The sequence below is a fragment of the Macaca nemestrina genome, chromosome 11 (genome assembly GCF_043159975.1).
Source record: "Macaca nemestrina isolate mMacNem1 chromosome 11, mMacNem.hap1, whole genome shotgun sequence".
NCBI classification, from domain to species: domain Eukaryota; kingdom Metazoa; phylum Chordata; class Mammalia; order Primates; family Cercopithecidae; genus Macaca; species Macaca nemestrina.
The window spans coordinates 122,975,823-122,995,849 of NC_092135.1; the positions used below are offsets into that span (position 1 = coordinate 122,975,823).

Here is a 20,027-nt window from a genome sequence, read left to right on the forward strand (position 1 = left end):
GAGTTTAAATGATTGGTTTGATGGTTTCCTTTGGACATCCATATATAGACCTGAGCTCTACGCATAGATGGAAACATGCAGCTGCATAAGAAATCATAGTGCAGCTATCTGAATTTTAGGCACACCAGACTCTCAAGACTGACATAATGTCAAAGATTTGTTAAGTCAAATACACATAATAAACAATTTATGGGCCGGGCGCGGTGGCTCAAGCCTGTAATCCCAGCACTTTGGGAGGCCGAGGCGGGCGGATCACGAGGTCAGGAGATCGAGACCATCCTGGCTAACACAATGAAACCCCGTCTCCACTAAAAATACAAAAAAATTAGCCGGGCGTGGTGGCGGCGCCTGTAGTCCCAGCTACTCGGGAGGCTGAGGCAGGAGAATGGCGGGAACCCGGGAGGCGGAGCTTGCAGTGAGCCGAGATCGCGCCACTGCACTCCAGCCTGGGCGACAGAGCGAGACTCCGCCTCAAAAAAAAAAAAAAAACAAAACAAACAAACCAAAAAAAACAATTTATGACATTGATTTGATATCTACCAAGAACCCATAGCATATCTGGTCACGCACGCACGGCACATGTGTCACGGCCCTCTATTATAAACTGTATTGCTAAACTGTCTTGTGAAATGTATTCTCAGGGAAGCTCAAGATGTTTATGAAGATGACCATATTAGCATTTTTCCAGGTGTAGACACATTAAAAATAATAGGCAACACAAAAATGTTCAAAACTGAAGCTTCCAATGCCACTATTAAATGTATTTCTGGTCTGTTGGCTGTAACTGTCGACTTACCTTACTGCCCAGGCGAAAGGCATACGGTATTTTCCCAATTTGCCGCAGAACTGTCTGTTGGATTTTAGTATCTTTTGTGCATACTAAAGAAAAAATAAATACAAATATTGTTTAGAATAGCACTTTACAAACTGTACATATAAAATAATACTAAATACTTTTTCATATTATTTTATGCTGAAACTCAGCATAACTCTGTCTTACTAGCCCATATTACCTTATAAAGAGCCAAATGGTGTCCATCTGTGTTCAAACTATTGTATAATATTTTTCTTTGTTTCTTTTAAGTTTGGAGATTTCAAATGTAGAAAATATCCATGTCTTGGAATATCAACTTTTTTCCTTTTTTTTTTTTTTTTACTTAAAAGATTTTAAAATCTTGAACGGAAAGTATTAGCAACTTTACATTTACAGTCTATTCTATATCCCTTTTATTTGTAATGACAGAGGGCAGGAGACTGGTTCTATAAAGTGTCATATAGTAAACACATTGGGTTTCATGGGCCATATAGTCTCTGTCACAAATTTTCAACTCTGTTTCTGTAGCAGGGAAGTGGCCATAGACAATCCACAAATGAATGTGACTGTGTTTCATTAAAACTTTATCAAAACAGATGGTAGGCTGGATTTGGGCTGCACACCGTAGTTTGCCAAACACTGAATTATGGGACTCTCATAAATATGTTAAACTTCTTTCTAAATTGTCATACATGCTCAGATTCAATTCTTGTAAGCTATTTCCTCAGTATATTTCTTTGGCATGGAAAATATAGACTTTTAATACTTCTTTTCTTTTTTTTTTTAGACGGAGTCTCCCTCTGTCGCCCAGGCTGGAGTGCAGTGGCGCGATCTTGGCTCACTGCAAGCTCCACCTCCTGGGTTCACGCCATTCTCCTGCCTCAGCCTCCCGAGTAGCTGGGACTACAGGCACCTGTCACCACATCCAGCTAGTTTTTTGCATTTTTAGTAGAGACCGGGTTTCACCGTGTTAGCCAGGATGGTCTCTATCTCCTGACCTCGTAATCCATCCGCCTTGGCCTCCCAAAGTGTTGGGATTACAGGCGTGAGCTGCCGCGCCCGGCCTTAATATTTATTTTCTATTAAACAGTAATATTTGATTATTAAAGAAAATCTAATAGAAAAGAAGGAAGTAGAAACATATTACCTGTAGTTCCACCATTCAAAGCACAGTATTCTCTTTCCTGTTCCTTTTTTCACTTAAGTGATATTATAATTTGATATACAATTATTTATCTCACTTTGTTCATCATCAGCATTGCTGATGTCTCATTCACTTGCTTTTACTAAGATTATTCCTAAGGTTTCATTATTACTAATACTCTGACCCTTGGAGTGAAAGCTTTGTCCACATTTGAATTTATTTCTACCATTAGATTCTCAGAGATCAAAAATTACCAGATCAAAAGAACATAAAGCAAAAAGATATACTTAAAAAAATTTCTGGTGGATATTCATTTCACCAATAAGTATTTCAAGATACACAAATTTGATAATTCAAAGTGTGGCCTTCTTTCTTAAAAGCAAATGAAGTTGGCTGGGCGCAGTGGCTCATGGCCTGTAATCCCAGCACTTTGAGAGCCCAAGGCAGGCTGGTCACTTGAAGTCAGGAGTTTGAGACCAGCCTGACCAACATGGTGAAACCCCGTTTCTACTATAAAATACAAAAAATTAGGCAGGCGTGGTGGCATGCGCCTGTAATCCCAGCTACTGGGGAGGCTGAGGCAGGAGAATCACTTGAACTCAGGAGGTGGAAGTTGCAGTGAGCCGAGATCACACCATTGCACTCCAGCCTGGGCAACAGAGAGAGACTCCATTAAAAAAGAAAAAGCAAAAGCAAATGAAGTTATTTATAAGATTATACATTACCTTGTTGGAGTCTGGGTTTTTAACATAAGGTTCGGCACCACTTGCAATGTTTCCCATCAAGACTTTTTCAATTTTGGCCACCAGAACAATTTCAGAATGTGGATTGCTTACAGAAAATACAGCCTGTGTACAAAGAAAGCAGCTAATAAGCATGGAAGAAATCACATTGTAGACATTTACAAAATTCCACTTTTTCAAAAAAGGACAGCTTTAAGGGAATTTTTATTCAGGAAATTGCTCATCTTATGTGCTCTATTGGTAAGAATAATGGTACACGCATTTTCCATCTCATCACAAGTAAACAAAGTGCCACCTGCTTTGGAAATTTTAGCCATTCCTCCGGAAGTCCCTTGATGTGAGGTTCTTCTGATTGTCTTGGCGTGATGGTGTCGATGTTGCCATTTTCCAAAGCCACAGAAGCCCCCAAGAGCATCTGTCTGACAGCAGCATGGTTTAGATCCACGTGAAAATCAGCAGAAATCTTCCTGCTGTCTCTGAGGTCATAAAGTGCCACACTCACAAAAAAAGGCTCAATCTGCATGAAAAAGAAAGAACAGATGTTTTTGACATAAAATCATTATCCATGCGACAGCCTCGTTAGTACATCATTTAACAAAGCAGTAGATAAAATAAATGCAGCAGGCAAGCTCCCCTTGACTCAGTGACCCGGAATCCTGTCCTCCAGCAAGTGCCTTAGATCCTAGTACTGTATCTCATTGGTTCTTTCGTTTCCCTGCCAAGAACTCTTCTTTATGTTGCTTTTACATGCATGGTTGGGCCTTACAAATCCTTCCAGTTATTTCCCTTACAGTCTTAGAAAACACATGCCACCTCAGTCTCCCAGGCCCTTGAAAATCTGTAATGAAATCCTAGAAGTTTCCAGACTGCACTGTGGTTGGACTTCACTAAACCAACCACGTCTCTGTTTTTTATCACAGCTTGATAGAAACATAATTAATAGCTGACAGTTGTTGAGCATTTACTATGTGTTTTGCACTGTTCTAAGGCACTCCTAACACATTAGTGTCACAGATACATATTAAAGCACAAAACACTGTGGCAAGCAGGTAGGGGAGCATCAGGTTGTGAGGGAGTCTGTTGGCAGAGAGGGCGGGAAGTTTCCCAAGATGAGTTGATATCTTAGTTGAATTGTTAAAACAGATACTATTTTTTCTCTTATCTTGAAATAATTTTGAATAGAGAGAAAGGTTGTGTATAAGGTGCATAAAACCACCTTATTTACCCCCCTTGCCCGGATTCAACTCTTAACCTCCTGTTTCTCTCTCTGTCTCTCTCCCTGTCTGTCTCTCTCTCTCTCACACACACACGCACTCGCTCTCGCTCACGCAGTCACCTATTATAACCAGTGTGAATGCTTTGAGAGCAAGTTTCCAGTATTATTCCTCCCCTAAATACTCCGGTGAGTGTTTCCCCCAAATGAGGACACTCACCTGCCTAATCACTGTGCAGCCATCCAAGTCAGGAAAGTGATATGGGCCTAAAACCACTGTGCAACTCGCATGCTCCTTTCAGTGCCGCCAGTTGACTCAACAATGTCTCTGTTTTTCTTTCTGGTCCAGAATCCCATCTAGGACTACTCATTATGTTTTTCTGCTATTTCCCTTCAATTTACTTCAGTCAAAACTGTTCCTCAGTCTTTTTCTCTCTTTCAGGTTTTTGGCCTTTCAAAGAGTACAGGACATACATTCTGACATACATTCAATCTGGGTCTGTTGTGTGTGTCCTCATGACAGGATTCAGGTCATGCTTTTACGGCAGTACAATCTCGGATCGATGCTTGATTTTCATACTTCATTGTTTCAAGAGCACACAGTGTCAACTCCTTCAGCAGCTGTGACGTTAACCTTATCTGCTGGTTTTCTCCATTATAAAGGTCACCATTTTCCCTTTGGCAATTGATTTGTATTTGTGGAAATATGTTCTGAGATTACCCTCATGTCTTGCTACTCATTAAACACAACCCACCCTAGTCTTCATCTCCATTGATAACTTCCATTGCAGTCAACTACCACCACAATGGTGGCCAATGGTGATTTTTCAGTTCCACCATTCTTTCTACACGTATTAGCTAGTATTCCATCATAAGGATGAACTTCCCCTTCTCCCTTATTTTGATATTAATTAATTAATTTATTAATACAAGTATAGACTCATGGATTACCGTTTTACTCAATGGGTTTTGCTCTTACAATAATTAGTGTTAGTGTGATGCTGAAATTGTCCCAGATTTGGCTAGAGGCATTCATTCAAGTTAACTTCTGGGTATTTTTTTGGCAAGTCTCCATCATTTTTTGAGTACTTCTTTATCAAATAGTATGTTCCAGACTTATCCTATACTTCTCATGCTCCAGATATTTCTCCAGGGAGCCCTGGTTCCTTATAGTGAGGGTGACATTTACAAACGACGATCTGGGTGCTTGTTGTGTTCACTGTCACTGGGATATCATTGCTTCTGTGCCCTCCCATCATACGGAGGTAAGAAATACACACACACACACACACACACACACACACACATAATTTATCTCTATCTGTGTATGAATACTTATTAAAAACCAATTAGTTCATGTTTATACCTCTGCTTCCAATACAAACACTCAAGGGTTCATTCTAGCCTTCCCATTTTTTATATTGGTAAGTAGGTCCTCCAACAGTGAGAACCCAGGATCTCATTACCATGAATCTGTTTACTTACTTGTTCCACCAGTTACTTATTGATTCAAAGTAACCAGTCTCCCAACCATACCAGCCATCTTTTCTAATTGCCTCCTCTGGGCTGCCCTGCACCTGTATCCCAACACATCCAGGACAGACTGCTTCTGTTCCTCTTCATGGCTTTCTCTCCCCATCAATTCTTGGGTGCTCACCCAAATTCAAGCCTCTATGTGGCTTTCCTCTTAACCTCTTGTCCCCAGGCTAGGAAGGAAGCGGAAGATGTGAAAATGGGAAAGTTAGGGAAGATGGGAAGAAGGAGAAATTTCTTGGTCAAGTTTGAAAGAAGTAGGAATTAGGTAAAGAATTGGTTAGAAGGGATTTCTAGGTAGGGTGTGGGACATGTGCAAAGACATAAGACATCAAAGAGCATAGGAAAGGAACATTAGAGTGGGATCAGAGTGGAAGCAAAAAGAAAAATTGGTAGGAAGTGTTTGTGGGAGAGGCATTTGAGAAACATTAAGGAAGTATGACCAAAGAGCTTGGTTATTCTTTGCATGTGTTTGTATTGGTTGATTGGAGAAAAAGTTTCACAGGGGCATGAATACAGAAAATTCCCAGGTTTGAGGATAAAAGAAATGAAGTGCATGATCATACCATTGGTTGATATAGGGGATAAAGATACAAAGATGAATTCTAAATGAGACATAGAAAGTCATCTGCGGGACATCCCAGTGGCAGCTGGATGTGTGTATTGAGCCGAGTCAAGGAAACTTGACTGGAGAGCTGGACTTGAGAGTTTTTTTGTGTGTGGGGTCCTGTTGAATCCATGAAATAGAAGAAAATCAGAACAGGATTCTGGAAAGTATCAACATGCAAAGGATGGAGATGGGAGTAGGGAAGACAACTTATAAAACAGATTGGGAAATAGGGAAAAAATTTAAAAAACAAATAAAAAATTTTAAAATGCTGCCAGAGTATTACAGAAGCTAAGAAAGATTCAAGAAGGAAAGAATGGTCAACTAGAAAAATCTCACAACAGAGATAAAGACCAAATTAATATATGCATATGTAATTACATACATATATGTACATATATACATATATTGAATACATGCACATATATGTAGTTATACATTTATGTGGTTAAAATTGGAATACGCCTATAAAAACTAGCATTTTTACTGTTTTAAAATGCTACTTAATTTTGAGTTGATGCCAATCTCTACTAGTATTCTATGGACAAACAGATTATAGTGAAACACCATATTGTGATCCAGTTTATTATTATACAGACTCACTCATACTGTGGGTTTTGTTAAATGCTTAACGGTATCTCCTGTCTTTGAAATGTAGTAATGTGACTAGTTTATACCAAGGGGACAAGTTCAATTTCTTAATATTAGCAATACTTGCCAGCTCCTTTACTGTTAGAAAAAAGTTTTTGCATATGAAATAATTCAGTAAATTATTTTTAAAAATATAAAGCAATTACAAAGTAAAAGTTTATAGTATACCAATTTAAATTAATTTAGAAAAACTCTTGTTTTGTGGTAGTGGTAGTCTGCCAAAAGTTGAAAAATGCAAAAATTACAGAAAAATAACTCAAGTGAGAACTCAAAACACATTGAAGGTCAAAGCAAAACCCTTATTATTTTTTCCTGAATTGTTGCATTTTGATTTTCATTTCTACTTGTGAATGGAAATAAATACCTACTTTGATAACCCATCAAAAATTAAAGCTCATGTGGTGATTCATTTCTTTCTTCCAATCCACCTTTTCAAAATAAATGTCAAATCACTGTCTTTTCAGTGAGGATTTGTTTAACAAAGCTCTGCAAAGCCTAACAAATTAATTCATAGGTTTCTTGTGTTTAGAATTCTGTACTCTTCTGAAAAAAACTCAACGATAAAATTTTAAATGTAGTTCTACTGTGATGTAGCTTTATTAGTTCAGATTTTTGGAGTCAATTTCTATTTTCAAAGAAATATTTTATACTATAAAACCATCAACTTGAATTTGGTTTTCAATTTACTGACTAAAAAATTACATGCTGTCAAACATTGTTTTCTCATCACGAGGATGTTATTTCAGGGAGTCTTTAGAATCTCATTCATTAAATGCAGTAGTTGGCTCCTAAGCAACTTGGAGAAATACTTCAATTAATTTAAAACATGCTCATTGAATTAAGAACAATGAGTTTAAAAATAGTTTCATTAAGGAAAGAGTGTCATTGAATAAATAAGCAATGATTTTTAAAAAACAATGACCTTAAATAACAAACTGCTGTGAAGGTGAGGCTGACATTATTTTTTGTATTATTGCTCATAGGCACAATGAAATTATTTTTCTAAAGTAATTTCCTAGTTTTTCAACATATGTATCAACTGTAAAATGAAAAACAACACCGACATACAAAACACTCCAAATCAACTTAACCCTTCAGTCTGACAGATACCAAAAGACACACTAACTTGGGTCTCTGTACTTGGCCCTGTTCTCTTGCCTGGGGAGATTGGTCTAAATACAAGCATTTGGCTTCTGAATATGCATCTTAGTACAAAGAAAGGAATTCATGTGGAAGGAGTCATATGCCCCTGGCAGTAGAAAAAAAAGCCCACTATCTTTGATGTTCAGTTTCTAAATTGCATTTAAAAATGTTCTAGGTAAAAAAAAAGCATCTATTTTTATTTAACAAGGTGACTAAGTGACATTACCATTTGAGGTAATGATATGGTTTGGCTGTGTCCCCACCCAAATCTCATCTTAAATTGTAGTTCTCATAATCCTCACGTGTCATGAGAGGGACCCAGTGGGAGGTAATTGGATTATGGGGGCAGTTACCCTCATGCTGTTACCGTGATAGTGAGTGAGTTCTCACAAGATCTGATGGTTTTATAAGGGGCTTTTCCCCTTTTTGCTTGGCATTTCCCTTTGCTGCTGCCATGTGAAGAAGGACATGTTTGATTCCCCTTCGGTGATGATTGTAAGTTTCCTGAGGCCTCACCAGTCATGCTGAACTGTGAGTCAAGTAAACCTCCTTCCTTTATAAATTACACAGTCTTGGGTATGTCTTTATTAGCAGCGTGAGAACAGACTAATACAGGTATTTCCAAATGGTTCCAAGGACTAAGTTTCTAGATTTTTGTTTTGTTTTTATTTTAAAATCCTGCATGAAGGCATGATCAGATTACTTTTAACACTTTCCACTCTATGGGAGTTGCTCTTGCCATAGTCCACAACATCCTCCACTTTGCCATATCTACCGGATAGACTCCTCTTTCACTTCATGTTCCTCAGCTTCTTGGCACCACTACCACAGCTACCCATTCGCTGTTGGTTTCATGATACAGTATTCCTTGGTTTATCTTTATCCCAACAGCCATTTCTGCTTAGACTTCTTTGGTCACTTCTCTATTCATCCTTCAGATATTTTATTTATTTTCTGGCCCCTTCTCTATGGTCATAGACATTTTTAGATCCCCGCCCCACAACATTATTGTCTGAACTAGACTTCCAAATTTGTGTTTCCATTCATGGCCACTCCATTTTTTTTTTTTTTTTTTTTTTTTTGAGACAGAGTTTCACTGTGTCACCCAGGCTGGAGTGCAGTGGTGTGATCTCGGCTTACTGCAACCTCTACCTCCTGGGTTCAAGTGATTCTCCTGCCTCAGCCTCCCAAGTAGCTGGGATTACAGGCATGTACCACCATGTCCAGATAATTTTTGTATTTTTTGTAGAGACAGGGTTTCACCATGTTGGACAGGCTGGTCTCGAACTCCTGACCTCAGGTGATCTGCCTGCCTTGGCCTCCCAAAATGCTGGGATTACAGGCATGAGCCAACATGCCTGGCCGCCAAACTTGCATTTGAATCTGTTCCTAAGATATCTCTCTTTGGATATCTAATCGTCCCAACAAGTGAAACATGTTCATAATGGTATTTTTGACTTGTATTGTGCAAATCTCTCTCGAGTGTTACCATTTTAGTAAATGGCATCATCGTGTGTAAAGCTGTCCAAAGCAAAAACCAGTACTCATTCTTGAGATTTATTTTTCCATCATCCAGTATATCCAACACATCAGGAAAACCTATCAGCTCAATTTACAAAACACCAGTCCAATCCACCCATTTCTCTCCTTCTCCCTTGCCAGCCCTTGTTCAAGACATGCAATAAACGGTGGTAGTAGCCTCCTTTCTTGGACAACTCTTGCGTTTTCGTTTGTTTCTTTGTTTTGTTTTAAACCTTGTTTTTAAAGTGCTTTAAACCATTGAATAGCGTCCACTCACACTTACGATAAATTCAAACTCTTCACTGTGGCTTAAGGCCCTACATCATCTTATCTCTGTTTCTCCTACGTCATCTTGGTATGTCCTTCACCTCCCTAACTCTTTTCACTTCCTAGAACTTGCTAAAGCTTATCTGTCTCAGTGCATTTGTACTTCTCTTTCTTCTGCCTAGAATGTTCGCCCCTGACCTGCGTTTTTATGCTTCCCAACCCTTAGGTCTCTGTTCAAAATCACCTCTGCAGAGAGGTGACTGTCCTGTCTAAAGTAACCCTTTCCTGCATTCCTCTGGAACACATCTCTCCATATTTATTTCTTTTAAAGAACTTGGAATAATGTGCACTTAAATCGTTCGTTTTTTTGTTTGCTTTCTGCTGTTTTAAAAAAGAATCTGATTTTCAAGACACTGGGGACCTTGCTTATCTACTTACTTCCTGTTTTCCCAGTTCTTAGGACAAGTCTGGCTCACAGGAGACACATGGAATAAGTATATTTGGAGAATGAATAAACCTGACTTCACCTACTTTCATTTCTACTCACACCTAGTACAAAGTTAAAGTTATAGAATATAAAAGAGCTTCATTTTTCAACAAGATTCTTATTGGTGACACATTTCCATGTTAGCTTACCTGTCAACAAGAATCTCACATATATCAACACAAATATCAATAACTTGCATGCAGTTTTGACAAATTTCAATGCAATTTCTCACATATTTAGATGACGCTTAAGTATTTAATGAACGCTTACTTTGTACCAAGCAATGTCTGAGTACCTCTGATACGGTACCCTGTGTAACCACAGTGATCACTTGAAATAGGTATTGTTACTGTCTCCATTTAAAGGAGTGAAGACTGACAGTAGGCCGTTGCCCAGCGTGGTACAACTTGTGAGCTGGAAAGCCAGGCAATCTAATCCCAGAACGGCACATCCCATTTGAGTCTCCTCATTAAATCAGAGGTCCACAGCATGGACCTTTTCCTGCTCTATACCTGGGGTAGGAGGCTCAAAGCAAATCATTGAGGTGCTAAAGACACAGGTCAGTCGATATCAAGTAGAGTCTTCTGAAAAGGTTAATTCTTTCTGCCATCCACTCACTGTCACAACTAACAAGGCTAGTTTCACTGGATCATAAATAGATGAAGGCATGACATGTGTGGACCCAGTTTACAGTGAAAATTTAATGTGGTTTCTGCCTTCGAAAGCCAATGCGACTCCTATCAAGGATCTGGAAATCAGTTTTCCTCTTTTAGGTGAAAGATGACAACTGAGGATGATGGATCAGAAAGTGAACAGAATGCATTAAAAAATAATGAAAGGAAATATGCCAAAATATTAACTGCGCCTTATAGTGATTAGGATATTAATATAATCGAGATTGATATAGAATTATGAGTGATTTGTAAAAATAATTCAACATTTAATAACGTTTATGCTCATAAACAGTTCCCTTCCCACACATACATTCACAATCCAGTGGGACTGACCACTGAAGTACTAAGAAGAAGTTCTCAAGAGAACTCACACAAATATCAGTGAAGCTCCTTTGTCATTTCTGCTATTAACATGTCCCATCCTGCTAGTATTTATTTAACATCCATCTAATATTATTTTACTTGATACACTATTTAGATTTGTCCTCAGCAATAATGGCTGGGAAGTCACAGGGTTTGTTAGCTTTGATTTTTCTCTAATAGACATGAAAATAAATATAGAGTAAAATAAAAAAATATAGAGTAAAATAAATATAGAGTAAAAAAAGATGACTTTTACATGGATAAATATAGAAAGAGTAAAATAAAAACATGCATGTAAAAGCCAGGCGCGGTAGCTCATGCCTGTAATCCCAGCACTTTGGGAAGTTGAGGCAGGCAGGTAGCTTGAGCCTAGGAGTTCTAAACCAGTCTGGCCATTGTGGCAAAACCTCATCTGTATAAGAAACACAAAAAACTTAGGTAGGCGGCCACAGTGGTGCGTGCCTGTAGTCCATTACTCGGAAGCCTTCAGTGGGAAGATCACTTGAACCCTGGAAGTTGAGGCTGCACTGAGCAGAGGCTGCAGTGAGCAACAATGCGCAACTGCACTCCAGCCTGGGCAACAGAGCAAGACCATTTCAAAAGAAAAAAAAGCCATCTTGAGTACTACTAAGAGGAGTCACACAATGCCATAGAAAACTCTAAACCACTATGCTGATTTCATAGAAAATCCCCAAACACAGTCCTTTAATGTTTTTTCTTTAAGTTAAAAGGAAAATTTTATGGCAGTATATTGATAAAGTATAGTATATTAATATTTAATTATGCTTTATTCATACAGTGTATTATAAAGTGTTCCACTTTAGAACTTGTAAACTTGTGTAATGTGGGAAAATGCTGTTAATAATGTTCCCTGGTACACTAGATAGTGTGAAACCAGTGCCTGGAATTAGCAGGAATAAAAGAGATTTTGACTAGGGTGGTGTAATGCTGGCTGAATGGTATAAGATGTAACAGAGGAGAAACTTACATTCGTTATCGGATCATTTTCATTCTCCGTAACACATCCCTGAAGATTTAAGTTGAGGGTTTTACAGATGATCATGATTCTCTTGGCAGCTTTTTCTTCAAATGGTTTGATCACAGACTCAGGTTCCAAGAGATCTTTTTTTTGGAGTTTCAAGGTCTAAAAAAGTTTTGAATGAGTCACCAAACATCCAATATAAAAAAGAAATGCTAAATTATAATCCCCAACTGTATGGATCAAGTTCATATCTGCTTAGAAAAAATTTTGACTTACATCTATGTCTGGATCTAGAGAGAACAGATTTAGCCTCTCCATGTTTCGAGTTGTTCTTACAGTATCTTCTGTTTCTGTGAGGTACTACAGAGAAAATCGTGTTAGTCCTTGGTATCTAAATATCCAGATACAGCCCGACACATCCACATGGCCAAGAAGCAGCCCCTTAGTATTATCACCATTTTAGTATTACCCACTAACACTTGGCAAATCTCCTAAAAGTTTCTTTCCTTTTTGAGCTCTATGTGTATGTTAATGAAAACACATAGGTTAATGGAAAGTTCCGAATTAGTTTCTTAGTCTAAATCTTAAAAGAAAGCATTTACGTCTTTTCCGTGAAAGCCATAACTAACAAATAGCTCAAATCATTTTTGCAAGTACAATGTCAACTTTATTACCTTTGCAAAGTCTGGGTGTAGGTTGTTCTCTAAAGAATCTGTTTCCTCTGGTGTGCATTCGCAAGTTACAGAATTATCCAGTGAATCTTAAAAAGATATACCAAGTCAGGTTATTAAATATTACTCATGAGTCACACATTCTTCTAGCCTGTGACTTACAAAACTAAGTTAGACTTAAGAGCTAAGAGGGACGTTGGTGAGCCTAAACTTTCCTTGTGTTCTGACTCCTGAACATTGCTGGGTGATCTGGGCCTGGAAATCAGACCCTCTGAGGATCATTTTTGGGATTCTTGCCATGATACCATCTTGTGTCTACAAGAACTTTGGATTTTTACACTACATTTATACTTGGGGTTGTCTTGACCTACTTAATTAATGCATACTAAAGTTTTCTTAAATATGTATGTATTTTTGGTAATTCTCGCTCTTAGGCTGTCAATTTAGAATCCACCTTCTTGCTTCAGCTACTTAAACTCTGTAAGACACTGTAAACATTAATACTATGGTTGTTATTATTAAGTAAATCATAAGTGTAAAACACCTACTATGGCATACAGTAGTTGTGTTAAAACCAACAAAATCAACAATAGTTTTTTTCCACATTATTCTATGGCTCTTTCACTCTAGAGCCTGAGACGTAGACTAGGAGAACTTAAAGATGCTTTGGTTTCTAATGTACCATGTGCTGTGCAGAATGCCTGAAAATAGTTTTGTTTTGGGAGGAGTGACTGACTTTGCTGGTGTTGAACTTGCCTTCTATGCAGCTACAGGCTTGCTTTTCTAACCTCCTTTTCACCTTTTCTTTCCTCTCTCTTGTTCCCTTCTCTTTGCATAAAATGAAGTGGACTCTTATGAAGGAATCAGGATGGGGAGAAAAAAAAATAATCTTATAAAAATTCCATTACCATGTATAATTTTTGAAACTTTCACATATAAGATGATCACAGTATGATCAAAAAGCACAAATGAAAGATGCTTTTTAACTTACAGGAAGAAATTCATATTTGCCTTTACAGAGCATAAGATTCATTAATTAAATTTAATGAAAGACTGAAAACCACAAAATGCTCCCTAAAAGGTAATGTCCCATTGGACATGAGCACATTTTTGATGCTGTGACAAATGATTCCCAACATCATTTGCTGGGGGACAGCCTCAGATCATTGCGAGTTGACTCTCAATTGTACTTATGTGTGGTGGCCATTACTGTGCAGTAAAGATTTAGGAGTGATTAGTGATTTCTTGGAACAAATGGCCCCAGGATGGATGAGCTAGAACAGACAGCGACTACAATGCCTAGCAGCTTGAGTGAACCAAAAACACAGGTCACACTGGACAAAGGAAGGAAGACGGCTTCATATGCTCTCACCCAGCCCCAGATCAGTGAGCTCTGTGCTCCTCCTCCCTTGGTGGGGCCCCTCAGGACTGATTTGCAGAATGCGGTTGAGGGTGTGGATCCATTCATCCATATCTGACTCTGTTTCAGCTGCCAGCACAAAATAGGTCAGGTCATTCATTTTCAATTCAAAGGCATATTTTCTTAGTCTGTTATTCTGTGGTATAAAAAGAAAGAAAGAAAAAAAAAGAGAATACCAAAAAATAAGCCTTCAAGAGAGAGACCATTTATGTGGGCTTGAGGTTCCAAAAGTCTTTCCATACAGATAGGTAACATAAAGAAGATTTTCCAAAACAAGACAAAATTTTAGATGGCTCTGATCATTTTGTTTGGTTTCTTTCAAAGCTTTTTGTGCTAAGAAATACCTTATTTAGGGTTTTGTTGATTGGATGTACACGTTAGCTTAAACATTTCATCATGGGCATGTGCTTGAGTATATTCTCAACTCTTTGTAAGAGTTTCTTTGAGTTTCTGCCTGGACTTTCTCACCTTATGTTCTGTGATTCACTCCAGGTGGGCATCTGAGCCTATCACATCCCAGAGGCAGCTCTTACCGAGATCACTAACAGGCCCTGTGTTGCCATCCTATCTTAAGGACTATTTCTTTCTTCATATCTTCCTTGTCCTTGCAGCATAATTAACACGATGGCCACCTCCTCCTTTCTGAAAGTCACCTTTCTTCAGTTGCCATGACCACACTCTATTCTGGTTTTCCTTCCACCTCATTGGCTGCTATTTTTTGATCTCCTCTGCCAGCTCCTCCTCCTTCTCATGACCTCTAGTGAGAATCCCGACTATGCCTCAGACTCCTTTCTCTCCTTTATTTCTCATCTATTCCAATGGCCTCAAATGACATCCATGTGCAGTGACACCCCAGTTCCTTTCCTGGTTCTGGCTTCACCAACCTCCAGATTCTTCTATAACTTGACATCTCTACTTTGCATTTTGTGACCAACCCACAAAGCCTTGTTCTAGTTCCTGAATGTGTTCTTGTCATGTTCTTGTTGCTGCCACAAGGAAGGCCTGAGACAGGTTGGCCCCCTCCACCACACATGCTCTCACAAGCACAGTGAGCATGGTGTGTGTCCTCATGTACTTATATGATTTGTATCCACTCTTCAGATCTCAACTGAAACTTTCCTCAATTTTCCAGTCTAGGACAAAAGGACAAAGGTCTGGTCCTCCAGAGCACTTACCATGATTTGAAATTATCTGCTTATTCATTTTTGTTTGTTTTGACAAATACATGTCTCCCTTAAGGCTACCTCCGTGAGGACTGGATCAGTTTTGCTAACCACCAGATCGTGTAATAGTGCGGACACATGAAGGATTCAATAATGGTGGGTTCGAAACCAGTCATATTTTATGAATGGAACAGAATAGGTTCCTATTCCAAGTTGACATTCTAGTAGAGAAGAGGTGAATGGATGAATGGTTGAAGGAATGAACAAACAATTGGAAAACAAAGGTTCTCCATTCTGCAGAGAACTAAAATAAGCCAGTGTGATGAGTAGGTACTTTAGATTGGGTGGTCAGGCCTTTCCCTAAAGGAGATCTCTGATTTGAAATCTGTAAAAAGGAGAAGTGGGCTATTGAAAGTTCAGGGAGGGACATTTAAAGCAGGGGAAACCCAAGAACAAATTGTTACAATTTTATATATTTATATATATACAATTTTATATATTTATATAAATATATAAAATATACAATTTTATATATTTATATAAATATATTTATTTGTATATTATATATATGTTATATATATATAATACAATTTTATATTCCTGGCATGAGATTGGAATGTACATTTAAAGAGAAAACTTTCCCCTAACAACACAAACTGGTGTTATTTAAGGGGGTCGTTGTTGGAAAGATTACTGAAGATATTTCATCTTTGATTTACTCCAGGCAATTCCTATGCAGGTGTCCAGCTTTTATCAATAAAGCCTGTAGCTTACTCATAATTGTAACAGAGCAAACCCTAACACTTAGGACAATTCTATTAAGTAGAATACAAATAAGAGAAGAGCCATAAAATGAAATGAATGGTGTGGGATTGTGGCTAAATAACAAGGTATGAAATTCTTTTTGAGAACAGGATTGCTATTTCTTGGTGACAAGCAAAAATTTCTAATACCCCTCTGGCAATGTTCTCTTTCTTTGGGATACTCTCACAGACTGTCCCCAGATAGCTGTTTCTTTCAACATTCACAACAGATTACTAGTGCAAACACAACAATTACTAAACACTGGTTCTGTTAATTTAAATGTCATAACAACCCTATCAGACCAATCACGTTATTCCATTTCACATGTAGTGAAACTGAGTTTTGGGGAGATTAATTAAAATGTGTTTGGGATTATATTGATAGCAAATGGTAGAGACGGGAAAATAAGCCCTATATACTCTAACAACTGTGCTCCTAATCCCACCCGCTGAGCTGTCTTATGCGTTGCGCCGAGCCAGGGACACAGAAGATGCTCAACTGATGCTGGTCTCCTTTCTTGACATTGCCCCAGCACAACAAAGGGGCATCTGTGGCCTGGGAGTTGTGGTTTCTCTCAGCGCTCGAGAACACATAGTGGGGCAACACATAGCCTTGAGAAAAAGTGAAGTTCAGGAACTGAAGGGGAAAGAATTGGCTAAAATGCTAACTATGGTCCTCATGTGGAAATTCACAGCTCAAACATCACTTTCTAGACTTCCAAGGATGAGCCCTTTGCTCCTGTCCATACTTTTGTATTACTGTCAAATATTATTTATTTATTTGCCTTATAATGACTTAGTCACAGGCCTGGCTCTTTATAGTCCACAAGTCTTAGAAAGGCAGAACCTAAATTTGTATCCTCAGTGCTTAGCGCAGTGATATAATTGACTATCAAAGAGATATCTGTTGTGTTCATATTTTGTTTTGGACAAAAACACAGTGAGTCCCTGCTCTTGCAGAATAGGAATGACAGGCATTAAGCAATTAATCAGACAAATGTGATATCAGAAAACAAACATACTTAAATTGTGTATAAATGTTTTGAAAAAGAGGTATTAAGTTCTATGAGAACATAGAATACAAGTATTTGGACAAGTAAAAGGTCAGAGTTGCATTTTGAAAAAATCATTTTGACTGCAGTGTAAACAGAGTGGAGGGTACTCAGAAAGCCCATGGCCTCAAACTTCAGTGTGCAAAGCAAACATCTAGGCAGCTTCCTTCCAAAGGCAAATTCCTAGATGCCCCACTCTGCCCAGGAGGACTGGGGTAGATGTCCTCCACGTGCCCTCACACACAGCTCTGGGATGTTAGGATGAAGAAGGGCTACAAAACTGCCTGTAACCTTCACTGATAGACAGTCTAAGGGCAAAGACAAGATAGCTGCAGAGCAGGTATAAAAGGAAAGACAGGTGTCCTATCACAGCACAATTTCCTTCAAAAAACAATAGGAATAAAAACAGACACTCAGGGCCAGGCGCGGTGGCTCACTCCTGTAATCCCAGCACTTTGGGAGGCCAAGGTGGGCAGATCACTTGAGGCCAGGAGTTTAAGACCAGCTGGCCAACATGGTGAAACCCTGTCTCTACTAAAAATACAAAAATTAGCTAGGCATGGTGGTGCACGCCTGTATTCCCAGCTATTTGGGAGGTTGAGGCAGGAAAGTTACTTGAACCCAGGAGGTGGAGGTTGCAGTGAGCCAAAACTGCACCACTGCACTCCCAGCCTGGGTGATAGAGTGGATCTCGGTCTCAAAATAAAAAAAATTAAAAAAAAAGAAAGAAATAGACACTCATAAAAGAACTAGAAATGTCCCGAGTTTGGCACACAACTTTTGCTAGGACATTTTTAAGTATTTGATTATATAAAAATGCAAGCAAATCTCAGTGTTATCTTGAAAACAAACAAATGAAAGAATTTGCTTGATGAATTTGATGCTGCAAATAATGTTAACGGGGAGATAAAAAGCAACCTAAAATGCTTATATTGGGTCCAAATTAAAGGTGAATTGAGCTGCAACCTGCTTTCAAATGAAGATGCTGAATACTAACAAAATTTTGAAATGAAACATTATAAAATGTAAACAAACATTGATTTGATTGTCTAAACTGCATTCAGTACTTCAAATGAATTAAATATTGCTGGCCTCAACAATGTAATCACAAATATTCTTAAAAATTTGAGCAAAGGATTACAATCTTGTTTCTCAAAAAGGGACATTTATAATTAAAACAAATATTCGATTTGAAACTTCTCAAGAACTAAATTACCTTTTTCTATTTCAAGAGAAATAGAACTATTTGCAGCCCAGAGAAGCTTATGTTGGGAAAGATTAAGGTGTCTGAGTGGTTTTCGATCTCGCTGTCTGTAATCTCAAAGATAATGTCATATAGAACAGCAAAAAGGACAAAAATTGAAAATCAATGGGACATGTCAATAGGACATTTTAATAACTTTGAAGTACAATTGTTAAGTCATTAAAATGGTAATCAAGAAGTAATCATATTCTTCTTTTTACTCCCCCCAAATTTTCCTCTATTTCTCGTGTATCAGTGTCCTTTGCAGCCAGTGCAACTACTTCATTCAGTCAACCTTACCATAGTATATCTACATGACTTCATAAATAGTAGGAACCTGTGAATAAGTCTTATTGTCATGATATGTTTAACGAGTTGTGGCAAACTGTTCTGCTTCCACAATGTTCATCTGAAAAAGTTCCAGACTGTAGATACTCCAAGAAAATCACTGAAGCCAATGGAGGACTGAGTATCAAAGAGGGAAGCTACCCAAACCAAATATTTAATTACACCTATTATGTGGCTAGCATCTGGCATAGAATTTTGTGGGAACAAAAGAAGAGTCTTAAGGGAATCATACAACAAATCCAGGTTTCTGGTATCGATGGCTCCCTTCCATGAAACCCTCTCCACTCTGTAGGTTTATTTGTTCATTCATTCAATGAAAATTAAATGGGTACCTCCTATGTTTCAGTCACACAGAACTGAAAAAATTCAAGTAAAATGCTTTCCCTCATTGAACTTACCTTCTGGTGTAATGAAATGTCAGTAAGCAAATAAGCAGAAAGATAACATATGTAATACACACACACACACATACACATACATATATATATATAAATAAAATAGATGTGTAATATAATATGGCATCATGAAGTGATGAATGTAATTTCATTCCTGCATATGTTATCAGGACTTACTGCTTGAGGTGTGTCACTTGTTTTATTTGCATGTACCATATTTGTTTTGTTTTTTTTCCCTGTGCATCCTTCCCACATCCTGGAAGCTTTTTGAAGACCTGAGCCACATGTATTTTCAGTGTTTGCTCTTTTCACAATGGTTTGCACATTGCAAGTTGTCCAATATATATATATAGTGTTTGCTGAAATGAATCCCATATCTAAAATTCACTGCTTAAAGCTCCACATGAACATATCTTTGTAGTGTTTCTTCTGGCCACATAGCTTATGCAGGTAGAATAAATGTACGTATGTGGGTATGCCTACTTTACATATGATAATACATCATTTCTTTGGGCATCTCTCTGTAATTTTGGACATGCCTCTGCCTCAAGTTAAACTTTGCAATTCATTAGCTCTGTGACTTGTGAAAGACACTCTATCTCTCTGAATTTTATTTTAATAAATGGAACAATCATAATTCATGTTCCGTCAAGTGCTGTCAAATAATATATTAAATGAAGAAAACCACAAGTATAATTTTGGCTCTTATTATTCTCAGAAGTGAGATTTCCAGAGCTTGAGTTGCTAATGTGAGGCTTACAGGTCATATTTGGCTTCTAGATTTGTTTTC

At 38.1% G+C, this 20,027-nt stretch overlaps 1 protein-coding gene across 9 annotated transcripts in view; it reads right to left on the reverse strand.

Annotated features, from left to right (window-relative positions):
- LOC105481342 (dedicator of cytokinesis 10) overlaps positions 1–20,027 on the reverse strand; it is a 281,662-nt gene that overhangs the window by 99,472 nt on the left and 162,163 nt on the right. For all 9 annotated transcript variants that reach the window (XM_071073452.1, XM_071073450.1, XM_071073451.1 and 6 more), the window contains exons 8-14: positions 14,186–14,369; positions 12,817–12,902; positions 12,419–12,502; positions 12,149–12,304; positions 2,997–3,218; positions 2,684–2,806; positions 797–879 (exon numbers count right to left, since the gene is read on the reverse strand). In XM_071073452.1, the coding sequence (XP_070929553.1) occupies positions 797–879; positions 2,684–2,806; positions 2,997–3,218; positions 12,149–12,304; positions 12,419–12,502; positions 12,817–12,902; positions 14,186–14,369 (938 nt within the window). The remainder of the gene's footprint in view (positions 1–796; positions 880–2,683; positions 2,807–2,996; positions 3,219–12,148; positions 12,305–12,418; positions 12,503–12,816; positions 12,903–14,185; positions 14,370–20,027) is intronic.